The sequence below is a fragment of the Trachinotus anak genome, unplaced genomic scaffold (genome assembly GCF_046630095.1).
Source record: "Trachinotus anak isolate AG129_WGS33_773 ecotype Australia unplaced genomic scaffold, CSIRO_AGI_Tana_v1 ptg000013l, whole genome shotgun sequence".
Lineage (NCBI taxonomy): Eukaryota > Metazoa > Chordata > Actinopteri > Carangiformes > Carangidae > Trachinotus > Trachinotus anak.
In genome coordinates, this window is record NW_027273864.1 from 8,217,125 (window position 1) to 8,234,140 (window position 17,016).

General features: G+C 41.6%; 1 protein-coding gene across 1 annotated transcript; it reads right to left on the reverse strand.

Annotated features, from left to right (window-relative positions):
• Positions 1–1,041: 1,041 nt before the first annotated feature.
• Positions 1,042–15,742, reverse strand: LOC139631143 (G-protein coupled receptor 22-like). Its single transcript, XM_071495132.1, has 2 exons — positions 14,980–15,742; positions 1,042–4,858 (listed from the first exon to the last, which is right to left on the reverse strand). The coding sequence occupies exon 2, from the start codon at positions 4,745–4,747 to the stop codon at positions 3,200–3,202; it is 1,548 nt and encodes a 515-aa protein (XP_071351233.1). The 5' UTR covers positions 4,748–4,858; positions 14,980–15,742; the 3' UTR covers positions 1,042–3,199.
• Between the last annotated feature and the right edge of the window lie 1,274 nt (positions 15,743–17,016).

The window sequence follows — 17,016 nt, forward strand, 5'->3', positions numbered from 1 at the left end:
CAAAAGATACATTAAAATGCAAAAATCACTAAAAAAAAAAAAAAGTAGGAACAGTGGCCTGATTATTCTCGCTAGGTTTAAGTGCTGCTGAATTACTTTGCCCTGCAGGCTTCATCCCACATAGATGACCTTCTTTTTCCTATACTGCAGAGGTCTGGAGCATCTGCCGCCAACGCAACACTAGGCCCACGCAAAGTTTTCAAACAGCACGCTGGCAGCTTGTGAACAGAGTAACTCACTGGGAGGAGCATAACATGAGCACTGCCAGGTATGGGATCAGTGCCTGCCTACCGAGGGCACCCATACCAAAACTGAAACAGCAACACATGGCTCCCCGGAAAGCATATAGCCAGTTTAACAGTTAAGTTAGATTTTACCATACCAACAGTGACAAAACAATGCTAAAATTAACACATACCAATAGCACCGCCTACTCACTATATTGTTGGCTGAGTTCTGATTGTTTTAAGTGAGCACATACACACAAATATTAGGCTATATCCTGAAAAATGCTCTTTCTGTTCAGCACAGATCACAGAGAATTGCAATAGTGTTTTTATTTAGGCAGATGCTATTTGCACCCAGATGTCTGTGGATATCCAATGTGGCTATTTACACACAGCTGCAAATAGACACACACTTTAATCTATTGCAGCAATGTATGGTTGTATCCAGGACATGGTGTTATTTAGCTCAGTATTATATCACTGTGTGTCCTTTCAGTTACCAAAGGAATGACCATGTGAGCTATGTGGACAGAGCTGTACATTGTCCTCCTGCTTGCTCCCTACACAACAGATTTCCTCTACAGTTACATTTTTCATGAGAAAAAAATGCAGTTATTAGAGCTTCACCCAAGACCCGGGGTCACCAGGCTTTTTATCTAGATAACTCAGGGAATCCCCTGACCCTGTGCTTTTTTATTGTGTTTCCTGGGTGTTCTTTTGTACAGTTACTTTGCCATATGTACAACCCTTAAAGCAAACAGCATATATGAATTCTAAGGTCATAAGCAAAGAGTAAAAGCAGCAAATTTAGACCTTCATATTTCATATTTATTGATATAATTCAACTTTGCATGGTGATACATTCACATAAAAACAACACCATGAAGAAAATCTATAAAGATAGCATATCATTGGTGTACGTAAAGTAAAATATATATATATATATATACTTTTTTTTCATGTGTTTACATTCAGGAATGCATTAAGTGTGTGTAAAATTAATCACATGGCCTCTGAACTGAGCCCCAGTGTGAGAACAGCATTAGAGCAGTGAACACACAAGCAGGTACAACAAAGTCAACAGCAAACACTAGTCCTATTAATAATCTCACAAACCAGTCAGTGACAGTTACTCTCTTGTGTTGGCTGGACACTAAGGTTGAGTTGACCCATGGGACCAGATGTCTGGGTGCTGACAGAGACGACCCAGCTGCAACTGAAACACTCCTCTAATCTAGAAAAGTCAGTCTATAATCACAACAGATGAAGTTACTTGTACTGTTGACTATACATACAATACATTCAAATCTGATCAATATTTACACATCATGTACATGTATGATAAAAAAAAAAACGTCATGCTTTTAACATGTTAAAACTGAGCCCCAGGGACACCTTTAACATAATGCAGTCCCAAACAATAGACCTGCAGTTAATCCTATTGAAGCTTTAAGTAGCTGTTCACTTATTGTTGAGAATGAGTCAGAGAGGTGTCGACTGAACTGACAGTTATTTTTGAAATTGTATTTTCTGTTCATGTACTGGACTGCATTATATTAAAGGTATTCCTATTCCTGTTATTTTGTCTTCTTCATTTTACAGTTCATCCCAACTAGCTACTTCAGCCAGGTGACTACCCATAATTCTTTTAACACCTGATTAATCATACGATAAATCTCTTCTTAAATGTTCAAAGTCATAGTTAGACAATTTGGAAAATACATCTATTAATTTTCTTGCCAAGAGTCAGAGAAGACGATTGATACAACTCTTGTGTACATATGTCTACATAAGGTAAAATGAAGCTACAGCCAGCAGGCGGTTAGTTTAGCTTAGCATAAAGAATGGAAACAGGGGGAAACAGCTAGCTTGGCTCTGCAACACACTATTTAGTCTGTTTAACCTGGACAAAAACGTCATTGTAAAAATTTGTTTGGACAGAGCCAAGCTTGCAGTTTTCCCTGTTTCCAGTTTTTGTGCTAAGCTAAGCTAACCAGCTGATGCTGTAGCTTCATATTTACCATGCAGACATAAGGCCGGTATTAATCTGAGCCTCTCTCTGTAAGAAAGCAAATGAGCATATTTTTCAAAATGTCAAACTATTCCTTCGAATATTGTGCTTACCGTCTCCCTGCAGTGGATGCAAAACACCAACAAAATATTACACCATTTGATATAAACTGGGGCGCAAAAGAGTTGCATTTATATCAGTAGCTTTGCAAGGTTTTATTTAAACACTGACACATTTGAATATATAATAATTAAAGCTAAAGCAAAACTGCATTCAATATTTCACACTTTAGTTGTCTTTAGATGTGTGCCTCATCTGCTCTCTGTAGACTGACTCTCCTAAACTCTGACACATTAACATCTTGTCATCACTGTCTTGTTTGTGTGCACGTTCCCCTTTTTGTTGAGACTACACAACATACCATCTAGCCAAACTGTCAGAGCAGAATTAAGGCAGAGACAGTATTAAATACATTCAAAATTATTATTATTATTATTATTATTATTATTATTTTGAGTATTAATGTTTTTGAAGTGTATCAACATTTTATAAAGCTGCCTTGGAGCATTTGAGCAGGAGGCAGATCAGATCATCTGCTGGCTAAACCCAGTCTCAGGAGCAGTTATGTAAGCACCACTGTGAGGACGCTCTTATCATACAACTCCATATGTAAACAGACTTCAGTATTTAACAGAGTGCAAATTATATACACTTATGTGTTTGTTGTTGTAGGATCTTCTTCAGGTGCAAAGGCTGTTTGCACTGCAGTGATGACAGCATCCTGCTTCCAATGCTGCCTGAGGGGAAAGTTAGCTGTGTTTAGCATGGGCTGCTTGCTGCTGGTGGTTACATTAAAACATCTCCCAGAGGTGGAAATGTGTTTTTCACATTTCTTACACCGGCTTCACACACCAGTGAGTTTCCCTAATGAAACAGCTTACAGTGGTAAGTAATGTCGGTCTCACAGGGCCTCTGCCAGGCAACGGTCAGTACCTTCGCTTGCTTCCAGCCGCACCTGCCGGCTGGTTTTTCTGTTTTCCACCCAGGAGTTGTGAATGACAGTGCCCCCTGGTGAAGGGTCCACTTGCAGTAGGGACACTACCCTCTTTTTAACCTTGGCACGGAGGGCGCGGCGCAGCTTCTGTCGGGTGAAAGCATAGAGCAGAGGGTGGGAGACAGTGGTGCCATAAGCTAGGGCTAGGAACCAGAGGCGCACGCTGATCAGGGCCTCACTGGGGCCAATGCCAAGGATTAGCACGTTGGTCACAGAGAGTGGAGCCCAACAGCCCAGGAAGGTAGTAATGATGATGAGGGACATCCTGAACACTCGCCTCTGGCGCTCTCGCCTATCCCTGTGTCGCCGCACTGCCCTCCGCAAGGCAATGATGGCTGACACGGAGGCCTGAACACCCATGGTGGCTGGCATGGGGGTGGCCGCACCCATGTCCGAGATGACTAGTGGGGCAGACGAGGACAAGGCAGGGGGGGAGGTAGCTGTGGGGGTAGGGGAGGGGGAGGGAATGAGGGGAGGGTGACTGAGCTGTTTGGTACCATCTGTGGTGCACTGCTCCCCTCCTACCTCCCCACCATCGATCATTCTGAGCCCTGCTTTCTTCTTTTTCTGTCTCTTGTGGTGCCTGCTGCAGGAGGGGCCCCTGAATCGCTGACTCTTCTTCATGTGGGAGCCAATGCGGATGTTTAAGGCCCGCAGTATTCTGGAGTAGGTGAACAGCATGACTGCCACGGTGGTGAAGAAGATGGGTATCTGCAGGATAAGATGGTAATACATACCCAGCCCTGTGTGAGAGCCCTGCCCACCAACACACAGCAGTGTCCGGTTACGCCATGCTGGCACCACTGTGGCGCTGATGTCATATGAGGACAAAGACAAGGGTGCCACCTGCCCTTTCTCCTCTGATCCCTCTCCACTGGACCACTGCTCCTCCAAGAATGGGATAAAAAACACAGCTATGGAGGTGACCCAAACAGCAACCAGGAGCAGTGCTGCTCTGCGTGTTGTGAGCAGCCTGTTGGCCGGCCGTACTGAAATGTCATATCGGTCCAAGCTGATAACCAGGATGTTGATGGCTGTGGCGATGCTGGCAAAGGTAACACAGGCTTCATGGAAGCAGCAGATTAGGGCCAGGTTTGGTCCTGGAGGCAGCAGCACAACCACCAGAGTGAGGGGCAGACACAGCACACACACCGCCACATCCAGCACGTGCAGATTGACAGTCACCATATTGCTCACTGAGTCCACTAAATTGGATTGAGAGCAGTAGAGCACCAGCACTGTCAGGTTGCTGCTGAAACCCAACACCAGCTCCAGCATGAGGAAAGCTGTAAGGGAAACCTGGAAGCCCAGTGAGTATGGCATGTACCAGGACGCGGGGATGCTGGACGAGCCTGCTCCTCCCTGCTCCTGAGGGACTCCCATTCCCTCCAGGCCGGCCACTGTCCCAACCCAGTCAGCTGTGGCTGGGCCTGAGGTGTAGCTGTCAGTCTCCATGATGACCTCTCAGTCCTCATATATTGTATCTGTCACACTGTTGATGAGCTCCCATGATGCACCAGGCTGAGCCTCCATGATGCAGATATGAATAACAGCTTGATGACAGCGCTGGGGAGACAGGAACACAACGCAGACAGATGAGAAATGAACTGAAGAGGAGAGAATCAAAACACATTATTCTCTCTCATAGCAGTTAGACATCTGTGATGCAGTGATCATAACCCATTTTTGGAAAAAGTATCTATCTATCTATCTATCTATCTATCTATCTATCTATCTATCTATCTATCTATCTATCTATCTATCTATCTATCTAATACATGTGCATATATAAACCCCAGCATCTGCAGATTGAACAGGTGTTGCATTATGCATCAATCCAGCCTTCAATCTGTCTCCTATCAGTATCTCTGATTACCTGAGACCTACACACACACACACATACTGTCAGAACTGCAGGCCGCCACAATATCCCTAAAGTGTGCTGGGGCCCGGGGGAATGGGCAAATTGAATGAAGTAATCAGACCCACAGGCAATCAACTACCCTCTCAGTGGATCAGTAAAAAAACAACACATTCAGCAGTTTACACAAAACTGGTCATGATCTCTGCTCTGTGATCTGTAGCAGACCACATGATTTATTCAGAATACTTCTACTGGCCGCGGAGCATGTTAATTATGTAACTGACGACAACTTAAATTAATCCACTTCAGCATCTGTGTCACATCTGAAGAGTTAACTCACTAAAATGTATTGTGGAAGGACTTTAAGGAATATCTGTAGAATAAACCAAAGAAAAACATCAATCATAATGATAATTTTAGGAATATCAGTGTGATGAAAACAGATACAGCAGATTAGCAACTTTAACTACAGTTTTCGGATATTCAAAGAATAGCTGAACATTTGGGAAATATACCTGAGGCAGGAGGTGTTTAGCTTATCCTAGCACAGGGAAGCAGGGGGACCGGAAGTTCAAAACTATGTCTATCAGCAGTTGTAAAGCTCACGAACTAACATCTATCTCATTTGTTTCATCTGAACATAAACAAAAAATGTAGACCATACTATTTCTGGTTTTAAGAGGAGTCACAAACTACTGTTTATCTCTCTGCTGTTGGGCAATGATAAGAGAAATTCATACAGGTTCATTCACATAAACTCTTGAAGAACATTTTTTGTGTTTCTTCTTGTGTTTGAAACAAATAGCGATGTAAACACAACTTTAACCACATCAGAAATATAATACAATAACTTAAATTATTTTTTTTCCAGTTGTTAATCTGTGTAGTAAAAGCTCAGTGTGGAATTTATAGATGATGATGATCCATCCATTGTTTTCTTCTGTAACATTATAAATGTCATTACATGGAGCACAAAAAAGTCCAATTAAAAAGTAGTGGATACACTTCAAACAGTGAGTCACGACTAGTGTTAGCTCCTGTTCTTCAGTGCTACCGCTCACCAGTCACTGATGACTTTTATTATAGTTTTCTGTTCCGCTGTTAGACACAGCTTGTTGGCACTGGTATGCACACAGACAGTATTTCCCGGTTGCACTGACAACCACATGATTAAAGGCAGTGTGTAAATCACAGTCGCTCGTCATTGATTAGAGGGCGGCTACTGATTGCACCTGCGGCAAATCAACTGAATGATTAAATTCACAGCTTCCGTTCCCCCTGAATTCATCAAGAGGTGGAAATCTCAACACCAAGTGTTTAAAACACTTGCTGGTGAACTCACGAGTCAAGAGTGCAGGAAACAGACAGCAACACAACTGACGAACTCTCAACTATGAACCTCTGCACAGCTCCGGTCTGGCAACGAGACATTCGGTTGAGTGATGGGCTCATTTTCTCCCTGCTTCTGTTTCCACGGCAACCACACTGTAAGGGTCTAGATTAATGAGGGCACAGGTGCTGTAGTGTCGAAGTGTGTGACACCGAGCTCTCTGGTGACACCATGCTAGTGACAGTGGTGTAGTAGAGTTAAAATACCTCTCGATTACGAAACAGAGAGCTTACGACATGCTACTGTCCCATGGAAAAAAAGATAATAGAGACAAAAAAGTAAACAGACTGGTGCACTCTTGTTAGCCTGTTGACTTGTGAGTCAAAATGTCAACAGGAAAGTACAATGATAAAACCTTCTGTAACTGATATATTACCTCGAACCATCCATATTAAAATACAACTACTGGTCTATTGCCTTTCATGTGCTCCTCCTCTCACTGGGTATTGTAAACAGCAGAATGTGGGAAGAAATGGAAGTCCCCTAACAACAATAGCCCTCTTCTTTAAACTGTTTTTAGTAATATAAGCAACTTCATGGAAACAAGGAAAGCTTCTACGCCACTGTCTAACCCAGAGAGAAAGCAGTTAGCAGATACAGATTTATGGTTTAGTTTTAAACTGTAAGAACAGAGACGTCTCTGGGGATGTAAGGGGAAATGAAAGGAGGGACACTTGGGAAAATTGAGTGAAAAAAACAAGGTCAGAAAAAACAGCAAACAAAGAATTGATGCTGAGCATGAGCACTGTGCTTGAATCATGTTGAAGGTTTCCAGCTGGTCTGAGCGTGAGTAGACTGTCTGATTGCCACCAGAGGCTGAAATTGGGAAAGAGCAAAGACAGGGGGAGAGAGGAGCTTTGGATGGGAGCTGGAGAGAAATGGAAATGTAGATTTTTGGAGAAGTAGTGGATACTTGTTTCGAAGCAGGTATGCATCACCTGTAAGTAGGACATCTGAAACGCCTGCTGGAGAGCTGAGACAGATTACAGTAAATGGCAGAGTGAGGGAAGGAAGTAGAGAAGAAGGGCGAGCCAGCAGTGGTAAACAAGATGTCCCAGGGAGCAGAGGTGGCAGCTTTTTTTCCACTCTGAAGTCTTACATCAGCCTTCCCCCTAACTGCTGCTGGTTTCCTGGTTGCCTCCAGTCCCCAACAGACCGCTTCAGTCCCATAAGACTCCACTCGTGATTGCCTGAGTGACAAGCTGCAGGATGGCTGCACAGGTTAGACATTTAGCACAGGAAAGGTGCACAGATATTGCCAATCTCGCAAAATCGCAGCAGAAAAGCAATCTGGTCATAGAAAGGCACAGCAGCTGTTAAAGACTGGAGCTCTATCTGATGCACAGGTTTCCCTGTAATATGGGGATTAATGGTTTTGCTGTGCTGAGTTTTTATGGTCTATTTTTTAAGGAGATTGTGTTTTGGTGTGATTATCATACCATGCTTTCTCACAGGGGTACATTTTCTCCTTTAAACTAATCAGTTACACTGGTTTTCTACATGTAGCCTACTGCTGTTTAATCTCTGTAAATTAAAAGGTTGAGTTGGAAAGGGCATTCGCATGAAGCAGAGGTGAGAAAAATCAATCAATATGTGCTGACCCACAATGCTTCATGTCTGACCCTGGAGAGCACGGCGCTGTTTCACACTGTTCTTTATCCACAAGATGGTTATTGAAAATGTATCCCTCTTGAATCTGAGTGATCTATTTTGGTTAGGTCTTGTGAGGTGATGTTCAGAGTGTGAAACCGGGTGCATTTCTTAAGATGGTTTCCTAATTAAGTCACCTTTGAGTGGGAGACGCTCACCAGAGGGTGACTGTGTGTGTGTGTGTGTGTGTGTGTGTGTGTGTGTGTGTGTGTGTGTGTGTAACCTTTTTCTATCTTAACAGGAGGAAATAATCTCACTTGGACCCTGACATACTGAGGACGAGGAAAAGGTCACATCAAGGTGATGCATTTAGTAAGTGGTTGTACTATCCCATCAACACCTTGTCCCTTTAAACCTCTGACCCTGTAACGAGGTCAAATGTGAGAGTGATTTTCTTCTGAATATCTGGTGATGATATCAAGAACCAAAACGTCCTGGGTGAGTTTTCTCAAGATGTTAATACTGGTATCTAGTTTTCATGTTTGAATCCTTAATTTAGGTTTTATTGAAAGCCGCAGGACACTTTGGGAAAGACACTTATTTGTTTTCTTGCAGAGAGTTTGATGAGAACATTGATAGCACTAAGCTGAGTTTCTTGGCTTAGCATATAGAATGAAATCAAGGAGAAACATCCAGCCTGGCCCTGTCCAAAAGTTACAAAATCAACCTGCCAGCACCTCTGAAGCTCACTTTTTAAGCAGTACAAAAACAGAAGTGTAGAAAGATAAGTCATGGTTTTATACCAGGTATTAACCAGGACGGATACTGAACTTTTTGTTAAAAATGCACTGTAAACTCCCATGTAAAGCCACAGTATATGTAATGTATCTTTCACTTTTGAACACGTTATTGTATGATAATAAATTTGATCTTTTTCCCGGCCTTTTCTTGCTACAGTTGATGCCTGATATTTTCATGCAAAAATGCACAAATTCACAGATATGCAACATATAAACATTAATTTTATTCTACACAGCACTTGACATAACATTGAGGTCCTAATCCCTAATCCTTTGTTTTAGATTCAGACAGGATGAGCGTTTTTGTCTTTTGTTTGAGCTCATTTTAGCCCTTTAAGGCAGCAAAACAACTTTTCTGATAAAATTTTTTATGGGAAAAACTTTTCAACAGTTCAGAATGTAAGTGGTGGACATTTCAGTTTCCTATTTGATTGATATTCTTTCAATCTGATTGTAAAATCTCCTTTTATCTTTGCTCTGACTTTGCTGATCACTATTGTTTTCCCCAAATGAGGCCTGTTCCCTGGGGGTTGCAGAAAGTCAATAATGGGAATAATAGGAAATCAATGCAGGTCTAGGAAAAGTGTAATAAAATCTGTAATTACTACAATTAATCACAAAGCAATTCCTGAACAGACAGGTATAATAATATAATAGGCACATTTTTACTTTAATGGTGCATCAAAGGTTCAACAGGGGGGTGATACATCACAACCACAGCCACCTTTTTCCACACGGATTTAAGTGATGCTCTATACCCATTTCCCCTCCGGTGTAGGAAGCCTTAAAGTGTGTGACAAGAGACTGGATAGCATGTATAATTGAACAGCGACACTGTTCCCAGAAGCAGCAGCACCAAGATTAAAAAGATGAATGGCAGTAAAGATAATCTTGCTATTCCTGTGAGACAAGCTGATGTAACAGGTTGTCAAAATGATATAGCAAGAAGACAGGAATACAGAAGAAAAGTACATGACTAGTAATGGGGAATATATTTCAAAGTAGAAAATTTGATTTTTTTAGCAACTGCACTACAAAAAGTTCAGGGTCAAACTGATGTTTAGCAAATAATGTCTATCAGCATCTAAGTTTAGTGAGTCTGCATGCTAAAGTTTTCTTTAGTCAGGTGATCTCTGACATCAGGGTGCTGCTAGAAAGGCTACTGGTAATATTAAACCTAAGTCATTATATTTCAAACTCCATATCTTACAGTGTCAGAGAGTTATAGCAGTTTGGAGAAAATAAATTTTTCTTCATTAGGATGCAAAGTTATGCAGCATGTTACCTGAAAATCTAATTAGAGTGTCAAGCGAAGCTTGTGGGGAAAGTATGTTGTTTCTGTCATGGACTACTGTTGAGACATCAGATGTCACTGTGGTAGCAGGACAGAAGAAAGTGAATGATCAGGATAGGTACATTTTATTCTAAGATACAGTATGTATTTTAGGGGACAGAGCTTTTTCAGTAAGTGCCTCAAGGCTCAGGAATAATCTGCCCGAAGATATCAGGTCGGCCGGGTCCATTATCTTTTTTAAGACTCTTCTTAAAACAAATCTTTATTGCAGAGCTTTTCCTGGTTTTACACTCCTTTGAAATGTTTTATGTCTTTATTCTCACTCTGTATTGATTTTATACCCATGAGTTCTTTTAATTTTTATCTATGTCCTTGTCAAGCACTTTGTACCACAGCATTTGAAAAGTTCTATATAAATAAAGATTGTCATTATTATTATTATTATTATTTTCAAATTATTATTATTATTATTATTATTATTATGTGTCATGAGATTGTAATCCCATTACAGATATTTTCTGGGGATCTCTTCAATCACTGCAATTGAGCTTTTAAAAAACAAACATTTTTCTTCTGCCCTTCAGGAGTCTGATCGTTCCTCCTTTTGTGTCAAAAAGGCAGCTTCAGTCACTCGTCAAGACAGTGCCACCACAAAGCTTGACAGAACCCTGATTCTCACAAGACATTACTTGAGACAATGCAGGGGACAAGAATAGAAATGACAGCATTCAAGCCAGAGAGTGTGTAGTGTGGGGGGGTGAGTAACGACAAAACAGAAAGGCTGAAGCTATAAGAACACAGAACCCCTCTATACAGCGAACACCCACCAGCATCTGTGTGTGCGTGAGAGTGTGTGTGTACGGGTGTAAATAGACTCCCGACTGAGACATCAAGCTGTTATTTGAGTGCTCTCTCCAGTCACCACGCCATGATGGAGACAAAATGTCATGTCAGAGCAAAACACTTGCAAGCCACTGCTCATCCTCAGCACAGCGGGCCTGGGAGACCAAGATACACACACACACACACACACACACACACACACACACACACATATATACAGTCATGCACAAGCACACACACATGCATGCACACACATAGTTACATGTGCAACAGGAAACCTGCTGAGTCTAAGTGGTCTTGTAGCTATAGATGAACACTGAGAAGATGAAAGTCTCAGCAGTGGAATATATTACAGGGCTGTAAATGTAAGGAATTATTTCTTTGCCAGTAGATTAAAAGTAAAATAAATACAGGTCAGATACAGAATTCCCTACTGACACTGACCTCCAGCTGACTTTGTGAATATGATAACTCTTCAGTGCACTAAACCTGTTCAGGCAGACTCTGACCTTCAAGTGCCAGGACAACTACTACACTTGTGTTTACTATTTCCAAGATTAGTATCATCATGTCACCAAGTGCAGTAGATATTATACATATAAATAAATGGTTGTGTACTGGCAAATATGTTTCATACAGTCATTTGTTATGAAAACAAAAATCCTCTTCTGACAAACTGTGCAGCCCCACTGGTATGTACAATATAGTGTATATTCAGATACTTTTAGTAGTTTTAAAGGAATAGTTTGACATTGTGGGAAATTACATGAATCAAACTATTCTTTTAAGTTTATGATTCACACAGTTTGATACAAACAATCGGTAGTTTGAAATAATCTAGCCTGAGAAGTTTAAGTCGATCCCTGTCTTGCAGACAAATACCTTGTACAAACAAATACCTGAAGCATATAATGTTCATATAATTCTTTTGTGTATTTTTTATTGTTTGTTAGAGAGATGTTGATTTAAGTTCATAGTAACTTCACAGTGGTGGCGTTGCATTAGATTCCAGTATATTGTTCCTGTTACTTGGTGTTGCAGGGCTTTTGTTTGGGCTTGCTGTTAAACCTCTACTCATTCCACTGATTGTCACCCTGCATATTTTTTAAACCTGTGACTGAATGGCTTATTCCCACCAAAAATGTACTGCAAAAATAAGACGCTAATGTTGGATAAAACAACAAGTACAGTATATTTATATGTCATGTGTGCCTCACTGCTGCATCAACGCATCAGGGGCAAAAGCAGGCTCACAGAGTTTTCTTTTGGTTCACTGACCCTGTCCAGGGGTTTTGCAACCCTTAACTGTGGCTGTTGCTAAAGCTGCATCTTTACTTTCTAGATAGAAATCCAATTATAAATTTATGTTCAAGCCATTAATATTTTGGCTCATTTCATAATGGTGGCTGAGGAGCTGAGGAGCAGCAGGCGTGGACATGGAGAAATATAGAGAGAGCTCCTGGAGAGAATAGGAGGGAGAGTAAAATCAAGCATCTCTTCAAGAACTTCTTCAGGAGGCTCATCTGTAATCTAGATATGCACTGTATATCTTCACTTGACAGCTGAAGAAGACTCTGAGGGATAACTTATACACACAATAAGTGAGTGAACCTACTGTCATTTTAGTCAGTGACCAGAAAACATTTGTTATTGGGAAACAAATCCATTATTCAGACAAATGGTACATGGGCAAAGTATCCAGGCTCTCACTGAGGGCCTTTGTGTTGTCCTATTACCTGAATTATTTATTGCTCAGCAGAAATATGGACCTGAAATAGCCAGCCATTGAAAACCTGAGCTCAGGGAAGACGCAGAAAGAAAGAAGGGGGAAAGAAGAGAGAGAGAGAGACAAGAGAAAAGGTGCGTGCTGCAACTGATAGATGAGATGACAGATGCTGAACAGAAAGCCACTTGGTGAAAAATGATGAGGTTACTTAACTGCAGAAGGAGGCAATTAGTGGACAATTAATCCATTTGTGTGTGAGCTGGCGGCAGCAAGACAGAGAGTGGATGATGATGTATTGTCACATAGGCGCACACACACAGACGCACACACACACACACACACACACACACACAGGCTTCCTGACTTCACATGTCCAGTGGGATTTGGTTTCCCTTTCTTCATGTTCACAATCAAAGCCGTCCACAGCAGAACACTGGGACGGCGCAGTGCAGAGAGAGCTCAGATTCAAACGCTTTCATCAAGTCTTCTTCCTTCTTCTCTTTGCTTTCCTCCACCTCCACAATGCTGCAAACCCCCCCGCCCTCCTTCCAACTAACCCGAGCCCCCTTAACTCCTCATCTCACCTGCTGTGTTTTACTGCATTTGTTTTCATTTTCACATTATTCTCTCTTCTTTGTCCATCCCTTTTTGGTTGTTTTGATCTGTACCAAACTGTTGCTTGTGATGAACAGCTGAAATAGATAAATGCATGATGCAGCATGTAAGGTCGTGTGATAGTATAAACCCAATTTATGTGATTCTGTTAGGACAGATTGCAGCACTGAGACGCTGAGCAGTATATTGTCCCATGTGACAAAACTCTAATGGAAACTGTTCATCTTACTGGACCGAACTGCAACTGGTTCACAGAACACACCCTCTGCATAAATACTTAAATATTAATAGCAAACTGCAACTACTGATCATTTTCATAATGTTGATTATGTATCAATTCAACGTTTGTTCTAAAAAGTGTCAGAAATGGTGAAAAATGCCCATCATACAGATTGTTTGGAACTCAGATATTCCACTTGCAGTCACAGAAGACTAAGAAAAACATTCACATATGTAAAACTGGAACCAGATCATTTTTGGCATTTTGTTTAAAATGCATTATCTTTTTGCAGATAAATTGTTGATCAGCTGGTCAATTAAATTAGACAACAACATTTTGGATAAAGTAAGTCAAATAAGATGAGCAGTAAAAAAAAAAATCCTTCATGTGCATACTTAAAATATTCCATACTAACAACTGAATTGGTTTATTGACAGACCAATTGATGTCCTAAAACGCTGGTTATGAGAAAGAGTTTAACTATTTCATTTCGTTGCTCTGTCCCTAAAATTGTAAAGGATGGCGAGATAGAGCCATAATTCAGCAACAATCGACACTGACAGGCAGTGAGAATAGATTATGAGAGGTTTATGGCATTTGAAAGATATTTTAATGCATGTTTGTCCCCTTGGCTATTGGCACACACAACAAAACACAAATGCAAAACATGGCAAACGCAAACACCATCCAAACAGACAACAACACTTTGATGTACAGTGTGCATGGTGAGATGTTTCCAGTGGACTGCAGTGAGGAGTCCCTCAGGAGCGTGGGAGAAATACACAGCCTCAGAGCCCGGAACTGTGTCAAGCACCTACTCCCACATACAGCCCGAGGTTTCTAATAAAACCCAGATTCCTCTTCTAAATCGATATTTCGTGGAGCTCCGTGTGCCAAACAGCACAGGGCGGTGCGCTATGCGCTGCACATTAGGTGTGCAGGTACCCAACCATGGACTGAATAAAGTTGGATACAAATGTATTAACAAAACGGTATGTTTACAGTTATAAAGATTTCGGTGAATATGCACACGGCAGGTTATTAATTTGCACTGTGGCCTGCTCACACTGCGTAAAAGTTAAACTAAGAGCATTTTCAAACACAGAACAGATGTCATAACATGTGAATATTGAACTCGTCGTTCCTATCGTGCCAAACTGAAGGAACGGTCTTCTTTGATTGTTAATTTAAAATATCGCAGGAGTGGATCAGTGGATCTACCTGCGTGCCAAGCGGTGCGCATTTTCCAGTAAAACAGAGAGACCATCAGAAAAACGGCTGCACGAATAAGTGAGTTACTGGATCCAGAAACACACGGATTCCTTTGCAAATACTGCTCTCTTACCTCTTGTGTCGGAACCGTGCTCTCAGCGATCTATGTCCGCAACCTGTGTGCGTGTTGGTGGGAAGCGTCTCCTCTGCCCTGTGGAGCAACCAGCACATGCTCCGCAGCAGCAGCAGCAGCAGCAGCTCCGCCAGGGGCCGCTGACAGCGGCGCAGCCCAGTGGGACGGACACACGGCGGCACTGTCCGCAGGAGGAGCTCAGGCTCCTGCCGGACCCACAGAAGACTCTGCTGTCAGGAGGACTTCAGCTGACTGAAGGAGGAGGGAGGTGCCAGATGCAACTATCAAGGTCATTCAGATAAAAACATCAAATCGTCATACTAGTTGTCCCTTTGTCTTTGAGGTAAAACTTTAAAGCTCAAGTCCGCAGTTGTGTAGCTTTGAATGTACTCTATTAACATTATTAGCCTAAATGCTGGGTTTCACTTATCTTCACACATCAAAGTCTGGCTTCAGATCTTGGGAGCATGTGAAAAATGTTCAGACTGTAAATCATGATGGGCGTGGCCTCTGTGACGTCACCCACAGGTTTCTGAAGAGTTGTTTTGAAGCTCACAGTGGGCTGCTCCTCTGTCGCCATCTTGGCAGTGCCTGGCTAGCCGAGCTAATCCAAATATGGGCGAGGAGGTGGGGACTGTGTTCAGATAACATCTCATGCAAGTGGCTAACATAGCTCCTGTTAGCATCATTAGCACAGGTGGGCGTCTGGGCGTCTTGCTTAAAGGCTAACCTAAGATTAATTCAGTTGCTGGTGAATTGGCTAGTTAACAAGCAAAGGTAAAAGGCCAGGTATGGTGAGTGCTAACATATGAAATGATATGAATTTCACTCACCTCAAAAAACAGCACAGACCTCCTTATGTTCTTTTAGTCAATTAAATGCACAACAAGTCTTATTTGTCCTGAATTGCATGAAAAATCCTCCAAAAGTCACCAAAACAACTGAATCTGAATCCAAGGTCACGATTAGTGACTCAAATGAGCTGAGGTGATGCCTAGCATACAGCTAATGGACAGCAAATGTCACTCAAAGCGGCCACATCCTAAATTCTGCATAACTTTAAGTCTTAATAAAATGTAAACAGGTGAGTTATGTAAAAATTCACCCCACCACATGTAGTGGAAAATTAGCTGTAGTAACCAAAATTGTTTTAGTACCAGGCTGTAAATATGTTAATTTTTTGCTGTAGTTGGGTATTTAAGGAGTGTGTGGGTCTGACTTGATTTTGAGCCAGCCTCAGGTGGCTTTTTGAGGAACTGCAGTTTTTGGCACTTCTGTGTTGGCTTCATTTTTCAGTTGTATAAAAGTTGTATAAAGTATTTTGTAGTCCCAGAGAAAGCTGTGTGCAGTCTGATAAATTGATACAAGTGACGTCACTCAAGTGTTGTCACTTAGGTCAGTGTCAACTGGGCCTGAAGGCTACAAGTTTGAAAATGAAAAGAAAAATCTGAGGTGTGAAGTTAGAAAGAGGAGAGCTTATCAGACTACTGTGACCTGCTCCTCATCTCTGCTGGAGGCTAAAGGCTCCAGGAATAACACCTCAGACTCAGACTAAATTGATGGTTGTCAAGCTACACTGTGGGTAACAAAGGCGCCATGTTTTGACGAAGAAGAGTGTATGAAAAGAAAGATTGTATCTGGTTCCGCTGTATTAGGGAGTGTGATGCTAAATCAGTGGGCTACTCTTTTAATAAAAACAATTTTTTTTTGTTGCATTGTGTTCTTTTTCACTTTTGTTTACATTTGGATCAGACATGCCTTCAAATGACCACAGAATTTACACTAAAGATATAATTCTGAGTTCAAACCTCAAGAATAACCAAGACAACAGCATAGTTAGATATTTTTAGCATCTGCACGTCATCGCTGACAGGAAACAAAAATCAAACCAGGTGCCAAACAAACCTGCCATTGTGACATTTAAGAATACTGAGAACCACAACGAACGTAGATTAAAGCATGACAGTCAGCATGCACCTCGTGAGTCATTACAGTGCAAACAAAGAAATGGCACACACCCAGTGTTCACTTTTACAT